The sequence below is a fragment of the Strix aluco genome, chromosome 5 (assembly GCF_031877795.1).
Source record: "Strix aluco isolate bStrAlu1 chromosome 5, bStrAlu1.hap1, whole genome shotgun sequence".
In the NCBI taxonomy this organism is placed as follows: domain Eukaryota; kingdom Metazoa; phylum Chordata; class Aves; order Strigiformes; family Strigidae; genus Strix; species Strix aluco.
The window spans coordinates 41,135,192-41,156,361 of NC_133935.1; the positions used below are offsets into that span (position 1 = coordinate 41,135,192).

Below are 21,170 nucleotides of genomic sequence, written 5' to 3' on the forward strand. Positions count from 1 at the left end.
AAGAAGGGAGAGGAGAACTTTTCCTTTTTGCTCAGAGACTCTCACATGTCCAAAGAATCCCTTCACTGTTTTCTGCAGGGCATTTGCTGCGGAAATGGAAAGTAAGGGCCCACCTGGGAAGACTGCTTAAGTATGTTTGATAGGGAGTATATCAGACAGTGCTGATGCACGTGTGTCAGCAGAGCAGTTTAAGGTGCTTCATCTGCAGTGTGTGAACATCTGATCGAATATTTTGAAGACATACTGCATTAAATATAACCAGATATCACAACATATGCAGTGATGTTTTAATACATATTCTGAGTTGTAAGTGAACTGTAAGTGAAACATGCCTTCTGCACACTTCTATGAATACTAATCATTATTTTGGGCACTATGAAAACAATATTGTAGCTGACACAACATCCTTGGTGGAGCAGAGTATCTCTCTAAAGAATAAAGAACTTCTGGCACTTCACCCCATGGCACCCACAGGAACCTCCCAAGCTCCAGCAAACACTGGAATGTAAGTCAGAGGTTAGGTAACAAATGAAAGCCAGAAACATCATACAAAAAAATTAAAGATGACAGCTAAAGAGAGCTAGTCAAGCTCTTCAGCTTCACTGACCTCTGCATAGTAGTCAGAGGTAGAAGAACCAGATTTTAAATTTTTTGAAAAATCCATTATTTCAGTTTTGGGTTTTATTCAACAAAATGAAAACAGCAACTTAAAAAAAGATTGTTAGCCACAAAAGGCATTTCTTAAAGAGGAAAAAATAAATAAATAAATAAAAGGAACATTTCTGTGGTTAGTTTAAATATTTTCCTTGTTAAAATCAAAACATTTTGTCCTGACATTCCCTATTTCTAAACATTTTGAAACTTTTTATGTACAAAAACCTCAGAAGAATGGGTTTCCATTCCAAAACCTTCTTACAAAACAAAGAATTTTGGTGCTCCATTCTGGAACCAATGACACATGATGTTTTGGCATTAAAGAAGGCTGTTTTAAAAAAAGAAAGTTTTTGGACCAGCCTATTTATTTTTCCATTTGACATTTTTCATGGAAAATCTCCTGAAGTTTTGATGCATTCTCCTCCTAGCTCATTGAGTTACCTTTTAATCTGGCATCTGATCAACATAAACCTTCCTCTCATAACTTATGAGCAAATGCAGAGTAGCAGAGCAGCACTAGAAAGAAATGACTGAAGAGACAATGCAGATCAAGAGAGCATAACAGTGCAGGTAGATGTCCCTGGATGTCTGCCAAAGATCTTTACTAAGCTCAGAGGTAGATTATTTACTACTTCTATGAAAGAAAAATAATGAACTTAAAATGAACCTAGGATCAGTCTACAGAAATATTTCTTTGTGCTATAAAATACATCTTTGACACATTTTTGAATAATTATACCATTAACTATGAGTGCTGTTTACTGTTTCCATGGTTGTTCTTGTTAGCAGCAGTACTATTGCTGCACAATGCTCCCACTTAATGACAGATCAGGAAGTTTTTAGTGCATCAACATACTGTACACATCAGAAGAAATTAACTCATTCATACACTGGCCTATCATCAGACTAGAATCAAGCCATGTAAATTAAATAAGCATTCCTTCCTTTAAATTCAGTCTCATGACACTACAACCTGTTAGATATTTTCCCTTTTCTTAAGGATTAAGAAACTGATTTTCCCTGAGACCCAACTGAGCTTATGAATAGGGCACTGCTGATGAAGCCACTCCTTCCCTTGTGCAACTTTACTACAGTTAGGGAAGCCTCTTGGAAGAAAAAGACAGGAGAAGGAGGCAGGAAAGGAGGCATAGTGATAAATTTGCCTTTTTTCTGTACCATCAAACAGTGTTCACTAAATCCAGAGAAAGCTTTGGCTGTGTGGATGATCACATGCATTTCTTCTTATCACAGATCTGAGTCAGAGCTACTCAGAAAACTGGCAAAATGAGCCAGATGCTAGGATCTAGTTTCATCTTTCCTTTGCAACAGTTTTGGTAGCTTTTTTAATCACTGAAAACATTTTCAAAAAATCTCCCCCACTTCTCCATCTATGAAAATTATCTCATCTGTTGCTGACTGATGCTTTCTTATCCCTATTTTGAATACTGCAGAATTTTTGGCAATAATTTAGTGTTTGCAACCTTTCCAGAGTTTTGGTCCAAAATACTATTTTTTTTCCTTTTCCTGTTACCATAATCTGAAGGGTTATGGTAGATTTTCTGTAGCCAAAAATGTATGATATTCAGTAATGGGTTTTTAGAAAAAATGAGGTGACATCTACATGCTTTCACAAAAGCTGACACTGAAAAATGTTATTCTTGGAAACCTGCCTGTCCGTGTTTCCTCTCTGGCTGGCATTCACAAATGTGTTTCTCTCTGTCTCTCTCCCTCTCCTATTCTTTTTGTTTTCTCACTAATAGGAAGGGGACAAGCAATTAATCAGAGAAACAGCCACGCACCAGCTCAACCCAGAGCGCTATGTTCACACTTTTAAAGATTTGTCTAATTTCTCAGGATCTATAAACATTTCCTATCGCTACCTAGCTGGCACGCCTTTGCCAAGGAAAAGTAAGTAACTGCAATCTGAATGTTATAAAATGAAGTAATTTAAAAATGGGTGAAATCCATAGAGTCCCTGTGGTATTTCTAGGCAAGAGGGGCTGAGTTAATCAGTGACAATCTCAGAGAGTTAGTGGGACAGGTTGCTCTATCTGCATAGGCAGTTCCTGGGCAGCTGCTAGTTCAGCCCTAGCAGTGACTGCCCCACAGCCTGGTTACCTTCTGACCAAATTCTTGGCTTGTAGTCATCCTGCAGGCAGCCCCTGGATGATCTGTGTGAGCATATTTTTGTGGATCTCCCCCAAGGCCAGAGGGAGATGATTTAGAAAGCAGGAGCAAGGCATGTGCTGGTGATGGTCTGTAACCACCCTCTGAGACCATACTGTGGGCCTCTGTCTGTGTAGCCAGTAAATCCAGTCTAAGGTATGCTTGGGATCATGTAGCTAGGTCCCCTGTTTTGCCAGTCCAGCAGCTGTGAATGGATCTCCTTGTTCCTTTAGCTGTGATAACAAGGGAGGTGAACTGTGCTATTACGAGGACAGTAAAGAGGATTCTTCTCACAGCCATCTACAGATGGACTATCTAGTTATTCTGACTTCAGGCAGGGTTCAAAACTTTCATCTTGAAGTGAAATATGGCCATATTTCATAAAGCTAGGGCTTTTGGACAGGTGTCCTTTGGGTTCCAAATCAATCATTTCACAAACATAAACAAGGCTCTGAAGTCCAAGCACAGAAGGTAAAATAAAATAATCTGTGAGTTGTTGATCTTCATAGAAAGCTATAAAGTAAAGTTTGTTCAAATTAGATTTGAGAAATTTGGGGTTCTATAGTCAGCATAAATGGCTTCAGAGGGTTGTACTTCACTTGTACAACTGCATTTTGATCAGACTTAAGCCTCGAGGGAAACTCTGAATCACTTTATCAGAGCAGTCTTTTACAAACCACAATATTTTAAGAAAGTTGGAGTAGGTTCAACTGAAGTATGCCCTATCAGTTATAAAGTCTTAACATTTTTTACATTGGAAGTTAGAAAAATTGAGATATATTAGCAAATATCTGAAAAAAAATATTTGGGCTGCTGGTAAAAATGCAGTGGCAGTGACTCCAAAACAGCAGAGATGAAAATTCTTCCCATATAATTAAGATGCATTTCTCCCTGGAAAGATGTAACAGCATTAAAAATTATTTATACAAGCACAGGTATGCAGTAGTAAGTTCTCTTCTACTTTAAAATAATATCTAAATTACATCTTGCAGGAGGGAGCTCCCTGTAACATGCTCAATGAGTCCTGAAAGGGGGTTAGAAGAAGAATTATTAGCAAGGAAAAACTGGACAGATTCAGTTAAAAATGAACATACAGAAAAAAATTATCCATGCAACATTCATAAAACAATAAAGTTATGCATAAGTGTAACTAGTCTTGTAGAGTGCTTACAATGATAAAAGTTTGGCAATTAATCTATAGCTCACATTTTTGTGCTGCATTTCATAGTTCCTTTAAAAATATTGTCTGAATTATATCTCATAATCCCTTTTCTTTTAGCAGATTTTACAGCCTTATCATTGTCTATGTGGTTTCCTCTACCAGGCATATACATGCACATTGCTTTGGCTTTTTTCCGCTCCATGCCATTCCTTGCAGTTATTAAGTGAATGTTGAATGCAATAGTTTCCATATGTCTATTTGCATGCAATATGATTCTTCTTTCATGAAAAGGCAATAAATGTCTTTTGTTGCATGTAGCTTAATAAATTCACATAGTAAATTTCTCAGTCTTCACCATTCAAAAGATTTATTTAATATAAGCACAGCTCTGGAGGATAGCTTTGTGGCAAAATAGTTTCCAACATCAGATACTCAAGTTTTTGTTTGAATTGTCTTTTGTACAGGGTATCTTACAATTGGGCTATCATCTGTGAAACGGAAAAAGGGAAACTACTTGCTTGAGACCATCAAGTCCATATTTGAGCAGTCAAGTTATGAGGAACTCAAAGAAATCGCAGTGGTAGTGCAGCTGGCAGATTTTGACTCAGCCTGGTGTGAAGGAATGGTCCAAGATATTTCACAGAAATTTGCACATCACATAATTGCAGGCAGATTAATAGTTATTCACGTCCCTGAGGAGTATTATCCTGTACTGGATGGCCTCAAGAGAAATTACAATGACCCAGAGGACCGTGTGAAGTTTCGATCCAAACAAAATGTAGATTATGCTTTCCTTCTTAATTTTTGTGCTAATCTTTCTGACTATTATGTGATGCTAGAAGATGACGTTCGCTGTTCAAAGAATTTTTTGACTGCTGTTAAGAAAGTAATTACCTCACGAGAAGGATCCTACTGGGTAACTTTAGAATTCTCCAAGCTGGGGTACATTGGAAAGCTTTACCACTCCCATGACCTCCCACGCCTGGCCCATTTTTTGTTGATGTTCTACCAAGAAATGCCTTGCGATTGGCTGCTCATCCACTTTCGTGGGTTGTTAGCTCAAAAGGAAGTGATACGTTTTAAGCCATCTCTGTTCCAGCACATGGGATACTACTCATCTTACAAAGGAGCTGAAAACAAGCTAAAGGATGATGATTTTGAAGAGGAATCATTTGATATCCCTGACAACCCACCTGCAAACTTGCACACCAACATGAATGTATTTGAAAACTATGAGGCAAGCAAGGCTTACAGCAGCATTGATGAGTACTTCTGGGGCAAAGCTCCTTCTACTGGAGACTTCTATGGGATTGTATTTGAAAAGCCAATTAAAATCAGTAAAATTAAAGTTGTCACTGGAACTGAAGACCGGCAAAATGACATTTTGCATCATGGAGCCCTGGAAGTAGGAGAAAAGATTGTAGGGAGTAAAAAAGGGAGAAAATGTACTACTTACTTGAGACTAGGGGAATTCAGAAATGGGAATTTTGAAATAACAGATGTAGAGCACAAAGTTCTGTTTGATATTAACTGCATGAGAATACTTGTTACCAAAAGTCAAAAAGAATGGCTGATCATTAGGAGCATTAGCATCTGGACTTCTCAAACACCAAATCAATAAAGCAAAGCCACCTGAGAAGGTACAGAGTGCATACAGTCACCTGGGTCCCAACTGGTGCCATTCCCCAGAAAAACTGACATTTCCAACTCTTCACTAGAGACACAGAAAATCTGGGGAAATCACAAAACAAGCAAAGCAATTTATTTTTTACTAGTTTGGCCAGGCAATATACAAACACTTTGTTGAAAATTTTGAATTTTATAAGAAATGCAAAGTTCTAAAACCTTGCTTGAGATCCTGAACCCCTTTTTTTATTATTTCTCTGTAAGAGAGATCTTCTGGACTAAACAGAACAAAACAAAACATCCTATAATTACCAAAAGGTTTAAAGCTATGACCAGTATGTTGTGAAAAGAAATTGGATTGCACCTTACGCACATATAAATTTAAAATGTTTTCATAGTATGCATTTGTACAATAGTTGGTGGTATGTTTCTTTTAAAGGCAGTTGTGACAAGGAAATCTGTCCTGAAAGTGGCAGTTTCATTCTAAGCACTGTAAGAAAATTGTGTGGCTAATCATTGCAACTTCTTTTCAAAAGGGAATGTATGTAAAATTATAAATCTGACATGACAACTGTGTAAAAAATAGATAATTGCATCTGTTATTCTGTCTCAACAAATATCCTTTGTTCTTTCTCTTGGGCCCTTTCACTGAAACAAGCACTACCTGGATTCTGTAATATTTAGGGGACCAATTTACTCTCCTTATTCGAACAAAATGCCTCACAGTAAGCAAGCATTCTGCCTGAGTACAGATGTCACTATTAAACCCAAGCACCTCAAGGGCAACACTGTTCTTAGACAGGCATCTTAACAGATCTCAGCTTCAACATTTTATGTTCCTTCACAATATGCAGAACCCCCCCTGAGAAATTTGCACGTAGCTGAATATTACAACATGCTTTCCAACAAATGTTATGCCTTCCATGTCTACATGTACAGCCCATGTATGATACAAACGTAATGTGTACCCGGTTAATCAGTTGGAGGTGAATGTAATCACCAGTCTTTCCTGGATGATCTCTAGCCAACAGAGCAGACACAAAATGAAGAATCTTGATTCAGTGAAAAATCAATATGTTTCTAAATCAGGTTTTTTTTTTTCTTAAGTTTTCTAATTCTGATCATGTTACTTTTGTAGACATCTTTCCGCTGCCTCTGGTTATTCCCTGAAAGCTTATTTTGCCTGGCTTTAACCAATAAGTAGAAAAGTTCCCTCAGTTATCATTACTTCAGTGTCAGCTCTCAGCTTGTAGTGCATCACAGAGGGAGGCTGTATAGATAGATGATTTATACTATATGCATTACATTTGGATTAGCAGAATCTATGGGGGTTTTTCCTCTAAGAATTTCTCCGGACTCTCTCAGTAGACACACTAAGAAATACATGAGTATCAAATGTGACACAGATGAACACTGTATTGTCAATCTCATGAATACTGTGGTTATCATCTAATTGCATGTATGGGTTTTACTCAAACCTGGAAGGCAAGGATTAAATTTCAGGAATGCCTGCACTGACCAAGAGTGAACTAACTACTGTATTCAGTATATCCAAACCTAACATGGCAATTTCAGAAGGGTAAATTATTCAAAAATCTACAGAAAACAGCAATACAATTGCTTTTCCTGGTTCATAAATCCTGATAAATTCAGGTCCAGGTTTGGTAAATCCCCCAATACAGAGGTAAGGTACATTTTAAAATAAATCTTCTGATATATGCTTCTACATAATTCAGAAAAGCATCCTCTTCTGAAATAAAGGTTTTGTTTCTTTGTTCGTTAATACGCACCTAAAGCTCTATTCATCGTATACGTATTTTCAGTAAAATAGATTAAAAACAGTGCACATGTTCATTCTGAAATGGAAAACATTTTTTAATATTAAAAATATATTATAATCTCAAATGGTTATAAATACTTATGAAAGACTTGCTTTTTGACAGTGATCATCCATGATTATCAAATAATTAGTTGATAATTATTCATTAGTCAACACCAATTTTTTTAATGAACTGTCATTCTTCTATTTTTCCTTTTCTTGATCTTAACTATTAATGCCAAAGCAAACATAACTAGCTTAACTAGGAACATTACCTTTACTTTTATTCAGAAATGCAGTATGTCCAAACCAAACTTCTAAATTAGAATGGAAAATATACTCAATCCCAAGGTTTAAAATGTTCTTGTAATCAAAACCATATACAGTGTGAACAGCTAGTACAAATTAAATGGTCTCAACATAAGCCTGAAGTAATTTAAATGGTATTTTTGAATTAGGAGCCAAACAAAACTGCTTTCCTTTTTAAAACAACAGTAGTAATGAGTCTCATCTTCGATATCATGGCTTAGAAGTGAGAACTCTCATCTGCATGTTACCAGTCTGAGAGGGTCAAACCCACAAATGTGAAGTGAAGGCCCTCAGAGGATGCTTTCCTTGGGTGTGGATAGTGGCATGTGCTGGGAATGAGAGGTGTGCACCACTCTTCCTGTTTTAGTTGATTTGGAAAAAATAATTGACAATACGTTTATTCCAGGAGAGGCAAGAACACGGTTCTGTAAGCTAGCGTTTTGAGCATTCACCTTAGTGCATGGGTCCCAGCTCCTCTTCACAGAATACGCATTTTATCCAACTCACTCACATGAAAAAGGTTGCCAAATTTTGGAAATTAAAAAAAAAAAAAAAAAAAAAAAAAGACATAAAATCAGTGATAACCGGTTTTCAGACAGAAAGATATTTTTGAAGATACATTTTTTTCTTCATGTGCTAAGAAAAATGATTCACTTCTGAAAATATTTAATCAGACATGTACATGTTCACTATTACTTCTCAAAGTTTGGATTTTCTTTTTTTTTCACTGATGAAGCAAAAGGTTGGCAGTGTCCCAAAGCTCTGTTCACTGGTGTACACAGTTGGTTCTGTTGGTGTGTATTTGCTGGGTTCATTTGTGGACTGAACATCAATATTTTCATACTGAAATGCCAATACTGAAAATACTACACTGTGGTCTTCACACTGAGGGATCAATTCTTCACTAACATGCATGTATTGTTCCTATTGGCACTGTTTGGGATTCCTCACTGTATAATGTCCCTGGGTCTTTTTATCTTTTCTTAACTAAAAGCCAGTTTGTCAACTATCTTGCTTCACATAGTGTAATCCCTCTGACACAGGGAATTCTTGGGAAGTAAAATATTACTCACTGTGAATTAAAATAAGAACTGAGACTTTAGTGCAGAATAAACAAACCCAGAAGACAGTGATTTTCAAGCAAAACAGTTTTAGCATATTTGCTATATGTACTCTGATAAAGATAATTCACTAAGGTGCTATATGAATGTGTTATTTTTGGATCAGTGTTCTAACATGATGCTCTGTTTTGCTCTTTGATCAGTATTCTATTGTGTTAGACACTAATGTTTTTGCTTTTATAAAGGGAAATTGGGAACTTGTTCATTACTGAATTATTAAAAGTTAAATAAACAGCAAACTGTAACAACTTAGAAGATATTTCATATTGGAAAACTATTAAAGGAAAAAAAAACATGGTTAACGATCTCAAAAACTACAAATGCAATCCTCAATCATTGTGAAGTATTTCAGAGATTCTGATGGAAGTGATAGTTCTTACTACTCATGTTAATTTTGCAGTTCTGTTAGGCTACATTTCAATAAGTTTTAAGTTATGAGGAGTAATGCAGATCACATATCATGAGCTCAAGTAGTGTCATATCCTCAAATGGTAGAGTATAATGTTTTGAAAAACACAGGTGGAAAATACAGATGTATTATAATGAAAAATTAAGTGATTTTAATGTCATATTCTATATACAAAGACAAATAGATTGAAGTGTCTCCACCACTCCATCAGCTTTTCAGATAAAGTAAAACAAGGGTCTTAATCCTTGTTCTTTTCTCCTTAGTCCTTGGAGATGGAAACTACAAAACTTCTATTCCCTTTAGTGGAAGCAGGATTGAACTATGTATCATAAAAGACTAAGTGTTGATTTTGTAAAATTTTTTTTTTAATATAAATATTTTTTCTTATCTTTTCATTTTAGTTTTAGGCACCCTGGAAGGCTGAAATACAAATAGTCTCCAAACAGTTGTATTTTGGTATCTCTGGACGGCATTTGCCAAGTTCTTGCCTCTTTTACTAGTTTTGTCACAGTAAATACATTCTATGTCACCTTTAGCAGCAGGCATGTAGACTAAGGCTAGATTTCTGCTTCTGCTGTAAATGGAAACAAAGAGGAGCACATCCAGAGTCATCTCAGCATACAATGGTTGGCTAAGATCCGCTTCTCTCTACTGGCTGTGGTGAGAGGCTATGCAAGTGGTTTGGCATAAACGTTCATTTCCTAGATAATTAGAGATACAGGAGATCTGTTTCTTTTGCATGATTACATATAATATATATAGATCTAGATAAAAATACATAATATGTATAAACCTTTACAGATAATTTATTAGCAGCCACCACTCTTCACAGCAGGGATGTTCAGTATCTTCTTCATAAATACTACCTTGCAATTTCAATGAAAATAATTTGTTCAGCTTTAAAATAAGGAATATTAATGTCCACCTTGACTCTAAAGCATTATTTATTATGTTAGTTTAACAATGAAATTAAGTACAGAGAAAGATTAATTACAATAACATTTCCATAATAATAGTTTGTTGTTAAATTGGCTAAAACTGAATTGGCATCTGGGCAGATACTAGGCTATTTTTCAGCCACATTTCTAGATGTTTTTTAACTGTCATACTACCTACTACAAATTCTCAAATAAAATTCCACTTTGTCCTGACAGTTGTAAAAAGGTTCCTAAAATTCCACGTAGAACTTGAAAGTACATTAAGTAGAGTTATATTGCTAATTAAACCCTTTGCCAGCCCTTTGCTGGGCTTATGTAAGAGTTTCACATTTAATGAGTAAAGCTGAACATCAAAAGCTGATGCTCATTTCCTCCATTCATCTGGTTAAATAGCTGCCTTCCCTCTTTCTTGCTATTTACTCATTAACATTGGTTTTGCTTTTGCCAGTTCAGGAAAACCTGCCTAGCAGCCATGGAAATCTCAGGATGTGAATTCTCAGTCTGAAAGGTACTGTGTTTGTACTTTATGAAATGTTCCTGTTCTTAACAGACATGTACCATTTTTTGAAAAACAGCACAAGCACAGTGTTCAGTTTCTAGGGCTCTCCCTTGGTGTTATTAAAGTGGGTTTTCTTCCTAGATAACTGCATCAAGAAAAGACATTACCAGAAAAAAAATAAGTGCTATGCAAAAGACCTACTTCTAACTTTTAAAACAAGGTTCAAAGGTTTCTTTGTGATCAGGCTTCATCTTCTTCTTGAGCAATTTAAGTAGAAAAGATGAAAATACCATGATGGCAAGAAAAGGTTAAATAAATATTATGTGTATATATTTCTGCTGTATGATTGCTCTTGAACTAACTTACCATTTAAAGGTGGTTGGTTGTCAGGGTATCATCATTGTACTAACCCTTTAACAGCAAATGTGATGGCCCCTAGAACAGCTCTTTTTGCTGTCTCAATAAAAATAATAGATTCAGCTTTCAAAAGCATTGCCTTGGGCACGCACACTGATGTGGTACACAAAGAACAATATTGGCTGTCTGTCCAGCCTGTTGTACTGCAGCACTGGGATACTTATGTCTACCAGAGTGGGGGTGGAAATCTAACAAGGTGCAGTTACTATCCTTGCTACAGTATCTGTAATATTTTTGGAAATAGATGTAAGATATGAAAAGACCCTTTGGCCTAATGCCCTTCTCTTTAAGCACAGTACTATTCAGTTTTCTTTTAACTGTAGATACCATATTTTCATTTGTTTAACTTGGGCCAAAAGTGCATATAACCCAAGAGGAAAAAGCATACTTTAAAGGAAAGTTGACAGCAAATTATTGTATGCTTTGCTTTCTCAAATGTATGTTGACCTTGTTCTGATAACCTGGATTTAGAGTTCCTTCTTAAACTGAAGTCTAGAGCTGAAATTTAAAATGTTTTGGCTTTTTTTCCTTAGCAGACCTTGCACCACTAAGAGCAGAGATTTTAAGGCATAAGTTAGACCCTTACACCAACATTTGCTGCTACTGAAAGTCCCTTGCTTTGTGCTGATGCCACTTGGGACATTTCAGTTCATCTGGAACTTTATTCTAATTTTGTGTTAACTTTCACCAGCACACGCAGGCACTCCCTCCCTCGCTCTTTAATCTCGATACTGAATAAATGAACATCATGTTGGGCAAATATTGCCAAACCACTTTCACCTCCATTCAGGAAACTGGGACTGTTACTGTCATTTACTTCTCAGAATTACTTCCTTCATTTGTCCATTGCTCACTACATTTAAATGCCACATCTGCTAAGAAGACAGTAAGCATGCTATAAAGAGGCACCCTTTTAAGGGAGAAGTGCTAATTCTCTTTTTGCCGTATAACTCTAAGGGTGCACTATTTGATTGTGTTAAAACTGTATGCATACTTTTTTACTTCTGTGACAATCGCATAAAGCAAACTGGTTTTGTTAATCACTCCTGTAAATGGTTCCTGGCAGCAGTCTGGTTTTGCATTTGCAAAGTAAGCCAGGTTTCTTTCCTCCACAGAGCTGAATAACTTCTTTCAAGGAAGAAAAAAAACCAAACCAAACAGGTCTTCTCTCTAGTGGTTGTCTCCTGCCTTTCAAAGATGCCGTTTCTTCCGTATGTGTCTTCTCTCCCTCAAAATTGTATATTAAAATCAACATGTGGTCCTCCTTCTTCCTGATACTTCAACTCACTCCCATCTGCACACTCATATTTTTCTTTTGGAAAGGGGTAGTTCTAGTTTATTCAGAAACTCTTACATTTGGGGAATAAATGACACAACACAGCAAATTTTTTCAAAGGTCCATTTTTTTAAGCATTCAAAATGAGATATGGAATATATTCCCTCAAAGGAGATAAAATGTTTGCTCAAGCATGTTTGTGTTAACTGCTCCGCACACAAAAAAAACCCAAAAAGTCATGTAAGGCTTTTTAGGTAAGTGTGTGCATGTATGTGCATAAATGCATTCATAAAATGTTGCGAAAACCCTCATATATAGCTGCCTTCTGCACCAAAGACTTAAAGTTCCCTGGCTAAGGAGAGAAACCATTTTTTGATCAAAGCAGTGTGTCAGAAATAATTTGAACATTAACTTTTCTACAGTTAATCACTCTCTCTTCTGATACTATGCCAATTCCATAGAATATAATCTCTAGGGTAATATCTCTTGCCAAGTTGTTGCATGTATTTCGTAAACAGATGTTACTTTTCATGAATATTGATTACAATTAATATATTTACCCTGAACATAAACTATTGATAAAATATTTTTCATGTCTTTTTCTATTTGAAAGCTTATTTTTTCTCTTTTAAAGTGAGGAAACATATTTGATCTTTTCAATCGCTTTAGCATAAACCTTTTAGAACAAGGGATTAGGAGCCACGTGTATTCTGGTATGAAAATGGATTCTACCATTGTACTTACAGCATATTTAAGAAAAGGTATTTAAGCCATAAAAGTATATTTAAGCATTTATCTGTTCTCAAAAACACTAGAGTATCTTTGTTTCAGGACTTTGTGAGAAAAAAATGCACAACTAAAACTGTATTACTGGAAAAATTCCCTTTCCCAAACTTTCATGTTTCTGCCAGCAGCAGAAGAAATTTCTCCAGTTCTGCTTCATGAAACCCGGTTTCTTTATGTCATATATTTCCATCAGCTCCACAGAACTAAGTCAGATCTCCATCAGGTTTGTATGCATTTAATTCAATGAACTTTTATGTTTTAATGCTTATTAAAGTTTAAACAGGTATTTTCCACTGTCCTAAAGAAAAAAATATTGTAAAATTCTGGTCAATATGTGTCATTGTTTTGATAATTAATGGCTAGTACTTGCTTTTATTTATTTAAATTAATAGAGATTTCCTGAGGAGTGGAGGGGGAAAAATTTGGTTGTATTTATACATCACCTATTTCTGTCATCACTGCCTACATATCTAGATTTTGCTACTCCCTCGTTCACTGCAGGCACACACACAATGAAAAAACAAATGGAAAAGCATTGTAAGCAATAGGTTTCTGGTAGAGAGCGGAGCATTAGAGAGAGAATTAGAAGCTGTCTTAGATATTTCAAGTTCAGTACAAAGAAAGCTAAAGAACATTTTCTCCTGCTGCCCTGCCTTTTCACTGTGACATTTCTTCCATTTCATGTGCCTCTGTGGATACGTGATCTAAAGCTCACTGCACTTAGTGGGAACTTTTCTATTAACTTTGCACTATTTTGCTATGCCACTTCAGCTATAAATCTTCTGTCATGTAAACCAGCTTGCTTTCTGGTTGAACTACACCATGCTGTGTAGATGTACGCTCTAGCTGCCTACGTGGTTTTAAATCTGGGAAAAATTACTAACCCAGCAAACATTTATGCAGATGTTTAAGTTAGGGAGGTGTCTACTCCTGCTGAGATTGGGTAGTGGAGCCAAACTTGGCATGCTACATCACTTAGAAGATTCCTTGCATGTGCATTATAGCACTGTAGGCCTCCAACTCGTATACAGCCAGCCAACAGCTATAGTGGTTTAAAACCTTACCACTCGCCAGCTTTTGTTGTATTCCCCTCTCCTCACTTTGCTTAAAGTTACAGCCCCAACAATGGAGCTGGTGGAAGAGAAGAGCTCAGCAAAGCCACTGCTCAATGCAGCGTCTTGGTGTAAACCTACTTTCATCAGTATGTTAAATATTCTGACAGGCTGGGGACCTGGCACACCAGTGACATTGCCCCATGCTGCTTTCTGCTCCTGCCCCACCAGGCAGTAGTGGCTGGCAGGGAACTGGTTGGACAAAGCCTTCAGATGGCCCTTAAAATAGGCTTTCTTTTTTATCACATCTCCTTCCCCCCACAAAACAATCCTTCTTGCTATTATTTGTGGAGCTATCACATTTTAGTGCAGCAAATTTTCGAATAGCAAAGTAATAAAGATATTAAGGAAAGAAAAGAAAAAATAAAATTAAAAAAAAAGCTTGTAACTCTAAAGCTTTTAACTCTTAAGGCTTCCCAGATTAGTCGTTAATAATAGGTCCGATCCTGTGACAAATTAGGAGACAATTCTCTTTTTTTCCACTAAATTCAGCTTTCTTTTGTTTTTTTTCCTCACATTTATTAGTTGCAGAGGCGACTAAAACTGAAAAACAACAGCAAACCTTTCCCACCCTGACTTCCCAGTTTGCATAGATTTAGACTTTTTTAATATTTACCCACATGGAAACATCTACCATCTGGTGAGCATACTTTGGTCAGACACTCTGCTCCCAGTAGTCAGGACGTCTTGGAAAAATTCCTAGTTCATAAAAAAAGACAAATCTTCGTCTGTGCCAGGATAGTTTGTGGGCCAGATGCTTATCTGAATTAACCTGGTGCAAATAACTACTTCCAATACTTCTTGAAAAACAAAAGCTATACTTATTTTTTTTCCTTCTTTATCTATTTTCTTCAATTTAATGGTGTAATTAAATAGACCAAGATTATTAAAATAGCCTCAAAAGCCTTTTAAGGGGAACAGGATCTTTAGTTTAACTCAGAGTAAGAAACCAGAGATTTAAATTCCCTTCTCTCTCACAAAAGCAAGTGATAAAGCAGATTTCCCAAAATTTTGAAACTTTGGAACTCAAGAACCTGGAACAAACCCTCCTCCCTCCTTCTTCATCCCAGTATGAGCTATAGAAAAGCACCTTTCTTCCAAAACAGTCTTTATTCCAAAGGATAAAATTCATAATTTCATAAATGAGGTGTACATCTACTAGGATTTTTATGAGAGCTTCTGCTTGTCTCACACTTCTAAAATGTTGCTGCACTCAGTAGCTTAACTGCCTTCACTGCACTTGTGTTAATAGACCCAGTTTTCAGGTTTCGGTCTTTAATGACATAAAATCTCACAATCAGGAATTATTTCTGTACTCCCTGTTTGCTTCAGTTCACTGAAGTTTTCAGAAAAAAATGTGAGAGACACAAAGAAACAATTAGGAAAAATGTTTATAGCCTTCAGGAGAATTGTTCATTTTTTTATCCCTTTTGTTGGAAAACAGATCTCTTCTTCCATATGGCACCTCAGAACAGAGTTTTTGGCACTCACACTGCTATTTGCAACATATTCCTAAGTGCTAATGCACCTTTTTTTTTTCTCCCTCAGCTGCTTTTTTTAGTTTTCTGTTGTGTCTAAGCAATCACTGCCTGTTATGAACCAGAGGTGGGTTTTTTTGCTTTTTGTGGGGTTTTTTTTGCTTTTTGACTGTACTGGAATCCAGATGAGGACATGCTAACAACTTCTCTTTGGAGGTTGGTTTTTTTTCTTTTTTTTTAATCAATGGGAACTATTTGTAAGAAACAGTTCATCTGGTAAATTGAGCTTGTTTGGTTTTTTTTCTTCACTACTGCAAAAGAAAGGATACAGAAAGAAGTGGGCCTGAATTGATAGAGCAGTGTTACTGAAGGACATTTTTCCTTTGGAATGCCCTGCCATGCTTTGGTAGTGAGCATGTAGGGTGGCACGCTGGATTACATCGAAACAGGCAGAGCAGAAAATGTTCCTCGAGCCTGAAGGTAGCAATTCCACAGCCACTGAAGAGGAATCAGACTTAAGAAGGGGACAGTCACTAACAAAGCAAAGGATGACTCAGATATTTCTAGTGCTCCCAAAATATTCTATAATTTAACATATCTCAAACTTAATCCAAAACCCACTGCAATTAAAGGGAGTGTCTGCCTTCATTTCAACAGGTCTTTGATCACATCCTAATTTGGAAATTATCTCTAATCATTAAACTAGTCTTAGTGACAGCACTTTGAGACAATAGCCATGAAAACAGAATACTGTTGATACTGATGTTTTTTAAGCAATCTTATTCAGAGTTATGCAAAATTTAATTAAAATCAGTTACCACCATTTCCTCTAAACTGAAAATAGGGCTTTATGATCCTGCCCCACTTCTGTTCCTATCTTTCCACCACTTCCCTGCACTGTGCTGGTACAGTCAGATCTGTGCAGCGAGTCAGGTAATGAATCAAAGAGAGGAATAAAATATGGATTATAACCAAGTGAGAAATAAAAATTTTGCTTTTAGTTTAGTTACCATTTGTCCATATCTGTGCTCATGCTGGCATAGATGAGGGATCTGAGCTAATGTGATTCAGATTGAAAGAAGACACTGTGTAATTAATGACTAAGCACTTGTCTGTAGCCGCTGAGATATTTATAATCCCTTTACTTTAGTGTCTGTATTAACACATATAATAATCTTATTGTGTCAGATCTAAAGACATAAAAACAATAAATCAAGAGAGATAAAGAAAAAAGTGTTAATCCAAGCAGATGAAATAAAGCAGAGTTACCAAGACCATAAAGTACAATAATATCACAGCCACAAGCTGGGCCCAGGTGTTATGTCTTGTCTTTGTTCAGCTTGTTCTTCTTTGGCCTTTTATGATTTTACATAAGAAAATCCCCCCCCCAAAATAGTCATCACCTATTAGGTTATCTATCTTAAAAAGGAAATCCTGTAAATAAATTCTCTTTAATTTCATTCATGTCACCTGCTACATTTTTGCTAACTATTGTTATAGACAAGCATTTTCCGCACCGTAAAATCATACTGATTTGAGAACTTCAGCTTGACATGCATAAATTAAGACTTATTTGAATACCAGGTATGGATTTTAAGTCTCCATAGCCAAAGAGGTGAATGCTGTTGCTAGCAGACTGGTAAAAACAGCTGAGTATAAATCACGAGCTTTATGAATGAGTTAAGAAAATTAAAACCAGAAAACCTAAGAATCATCTTCTGATCGTATTAAAAAAAATCTTCCGATTAGAGCTTATAAGTCTATCAATTATTTTCCAAAATTCATAAGCACATGCATATTTTTAATACACACTAGAGGCATAAATGTAAATAAATGTGCATGTCATGTCATTGATAATTGTTCATAGAATGAGTGAGGTTGAAGACAATAGGCACAGACATTACTGCAGGACCTTGGAGTTGTCCCAGTTTATGGGTTCAGATGTCTATCCTCAGTGCATCCCACACTTCCAGCTACTGTCTGAGCGTTCCTGCTTCACACAAGAAGACACTCAAGAGTGTGAGCAGAAGACAATTGTGGAGACAGACTTCATTGCCAGTAAACAAGCTTCATAGTGAGAGGATGCAAAGTCAAGGTAGAGTGGAAGGAATGGGGGAAAAAACAAAGAGGTTTTTTTCAGCACAGTTGTAAAACTAAGGATAAAAACCAGAAGACTAATTTAATTAAGTCCTGTACAATCTTCTAATGTAATTTCCCCAATCACTTGATTTTTTTAGGATTGAAAAGGACATTTTGAATTACATGGTTTTGTAAAATGACTCCAATTTTCTGTTTGCAAGATGAACAGGAGCTTTCAGTTTTCAAAATAATACCAGAAAAACTCTGTTATAGGATGGGAGAGAGACGGTAAGGCTGGAAAGGATAAGACTACATCAGTCCTTTTCATTTCATAGAGGGCAGGACAAAAAAGTTATGACCTTTAGTAAAGCAATTTTTAAAAAAATGAGAAGGGTGGGAAAAAAAGCTCCTAGTGCAGCCAGGCCCATTGGGAGGCAAGTAGAGACTGAGAGATGTCAGAAAGCCATAGCACAGATCAATATCAGATGGATTCAGGAAGGCAGGAGAGAATACAGAAAATAGAGATGAAGAATGTGAACCGATAAAATTTACACTTGCATGAATAATTTTCTCTGAGCTGTCACTTAAAGAACAATTCAGACAAAATTATATTTCCTATTTGTTAAATTTATTTAAAAAAAAAATAATGGTATGGCTAGAGTGGAAAATAGTTGTCTAATGGAAGCTATGAAGTTAGATTTGGAGACACCAAATCTCTACTAGTATTACATCCAGGTTTTCATTTTGAAGGCTGGATTCTGAGTTATGTACATCTTGAAAGGTGTAAAGCTGAGTTTTGTTCAGAAGATATTTTCAAATGAACCTGGTCTATATGGGTGTTATCAGCCTCCTCAATTTATTTGATTGCACAGCCTCATTTTTTAATTAAGAATTTTTTAAAAATTTTTTTCAGATTAGTGTAAAAATATCAGAGATGTGCTTACAATATCTCACATTTGCAATTCTGCTTGTTTTAAGAAAATCAAAGAGAAGGAAGTGGAAAAAGAAAAAATAATCTAACTTCAGCATTTTCAAATTACTTTAACTTGATTCTGGTCAATAAATGGGAAAACTTTGTAATTGTCTTGGACAAGAGTCATCTTCATAAGTATTGATGTTCAGTGCCATTCTAGATATTTTTTGGTATCGGAGACATCTGAAATCCAGGGCTGAACAATAGGGTATGGGATCTTAGCTAATAAACAGCCTTCAAAAGTGTCAGCTGGTGGCCAAGTATTACTCTTATCCTTCATGATAAAAAACAGCAATAAAACTCAAAACAACCTAAGACTGAGGCATCTGGTTTAAGATAACCAGTGTAGGAGCATCTATAGTCAGTAGAGAGAGATGCTGTCTCCAGAGAGCTATTCATTGCATCCTAGGATGAGTTAAGTGCCAAAGAGAGATGGCTGCCTCTTGGGGTACTTCTCTCGTAAGAGGTTGTAATGGGACCTGGATGACCAGCTTAGACAAGACTTCTAGTGTTGAGTGGACTGAGTGACATGTATCCTATGGTTTTGTCTGTTAGTTCAGTTTCCCCCCACACCTCCACCCCAAAGAGTACTCAAACTGATGTTTTAAACTGAAGGTACATGTCTCTGTACTTTTTCAAAAAAAAAAAAAAAAAAGAGCAACACTTACTGCCAGTTTACTGTTTTACTAATTTCAATTAATTATACAAAAAACTGAGAATCAGTTTGAAAGGCTGTCCATTATTCTGCCTGGCTTTCATTTCACAGGCACTGATGTTTTGCCCTAATCATTTAAATGTATATATCTGCAAAGAACAGTACATTGACTAATTAACGTTCTATGTTATTAAACTCACTTTTCTTCATAACTTCCTTCCATGTTCTGAGAATTGTCTAAAATAGTAAAGAAGCTTGTCTCAGTTAAAAAAAAAAAAAAAAAAGTTATAATGTTCTCACAAATTAAGCATGGATTTAATCATCTTTTAGCTTTATCGAGTTAATCATATTCACCAGTAATAAAATCAGTGGGTCAGAGGTTTATGTATTTATTGTGAATATCAAGTTGCTGAATGCATAAAAGCTTGACTCCAAGGTGGTTAAAGCTTTCTACCGCAGAAAACTGCAGTGTCTAATTCCAGCAATAAGAGCCTGTCAACAGCAGCATCTGACCCTTTGCCCTTTCACAGTTCACATACAGCTGCCTTGCCTAAACCCTCATTAGCCTTGCCCAGTGCTCTTTACAGTGTGCTGGAGTCTGCAGTGGCTAACAGGGAAGGAAAAATAGTCACAATTTTGAGCTAATGTTCAGCTTTCCAGCTTTTTTTTTTTTTCCTGTTTGTTATTTGGAATAAGGGTACCACCTACTGGCTGTAAGTTTTTTGTGAAATCATCTGAAAAATATCCTCTTTTACTTCTCTCAATGGCACTTATTCCTTCCCTGTTGATTAAAAAACCCTAATTTCATACCTTTCCTGTCATTTCATACCATTCTGGGCATGTGGATTTGAACAATGTTCTTTTTGCTTTAAATGTATGTATCAATAAAGGCCAAAGAATTGAGACAAATATTATGCAGGAAACCAAGTGTTCTTACTTTAGCATATAGTTTGATTGATGCAGGCAAGCATTCATATATGAATTAAGAGCTTCATTTCTCCAGTATTAGGCAGGAATGGTCTCCAGAATCGTATGATTTCCTACACAAAAATGTGAAAGAGTGCTCTTACCTCTACCTCCTTTAAGGACATAAGGAACAAGAAAGTCTTCCTACTCGTGATTTTCATCTCAGGTGTCTGACCCCATCCCCCACACGTTCTGTCTCTGCAGCAGCAGTAGGGCATGCCCAAACTCTTCCTCTTCAGACTTAATTTCCCTTCATGTGAAACAGATCAGAGGGGAGGAAGAGATGGAGCTTCATTAGGAGCAGCAAGGGTCCACAGGGAGACTATAAAGTCCTGTAAGTGTCAGGAGGGGCGTGATCTAAGTTGGGTCAGGAGAAACTCAGCAGTTGCTCTTCTCTTTCCTCAACCAGCACACTCACTACTCACCCTTAAACAGTCAGCTACATGAAACACCACTGATCCTTTCCAGACTCATTTCTAAGGTCAAATTTCTGAAAGTTCCCATGTATGTGCCTCTGTCCTGCCCACCCAGTAAAACCAAGCCCCATTGACTCTGCAGCCACTACCTTCATACCCAATGGCCCAGCGTCCCTTCCTTGCCACCAGCCTACTCATGCCATTCTCCTGGGCTCACCCCAGCTTCCCACTGCCACATCTGATTCTTCCTCCCTCATGCCCTCTCTTTCTCCCAGACTACTGCCATTGCTCACAAAATTGAATTTGCCT

At 36.6% G+C, this 21,170-nt stretch overlaps 1 protein-coding gene across 3 annotated transcripts in view; it reads left to right on the forward strand.

The window, feature by feature from the left end:
* The window catches only part of MGAT4C (MGAT4 family member C), a 495,362-nt gene extending 489,156 nt beyond the window's left edge, over positions 1–6,206 (forward strand). For 2 of the 3 annotated variants that reach the window (XM_074825419.1, XM_074825420.1), the window contains 2 exons: positions 2,415–2,562; positions 4,447–6,206. In XM_074825419.1, the coding sequence (XP_074681520.1) occupies positions 2,415–2,562; positions 4,447–5,603 (1,305 nt within the window). In that variant the 3' untranslated portion in view covers positions 5,604–6,206. The remainder of the gene's footprint in view (positions 1–2,414; positions 2,563–4,446) is intronic. The other variant, XM_074825421.1, reaches the window with a different exon arrangement.
* The last annotated feature ends 14,964 nt before the right edge of the window (positions 6,207–21,170 follow it).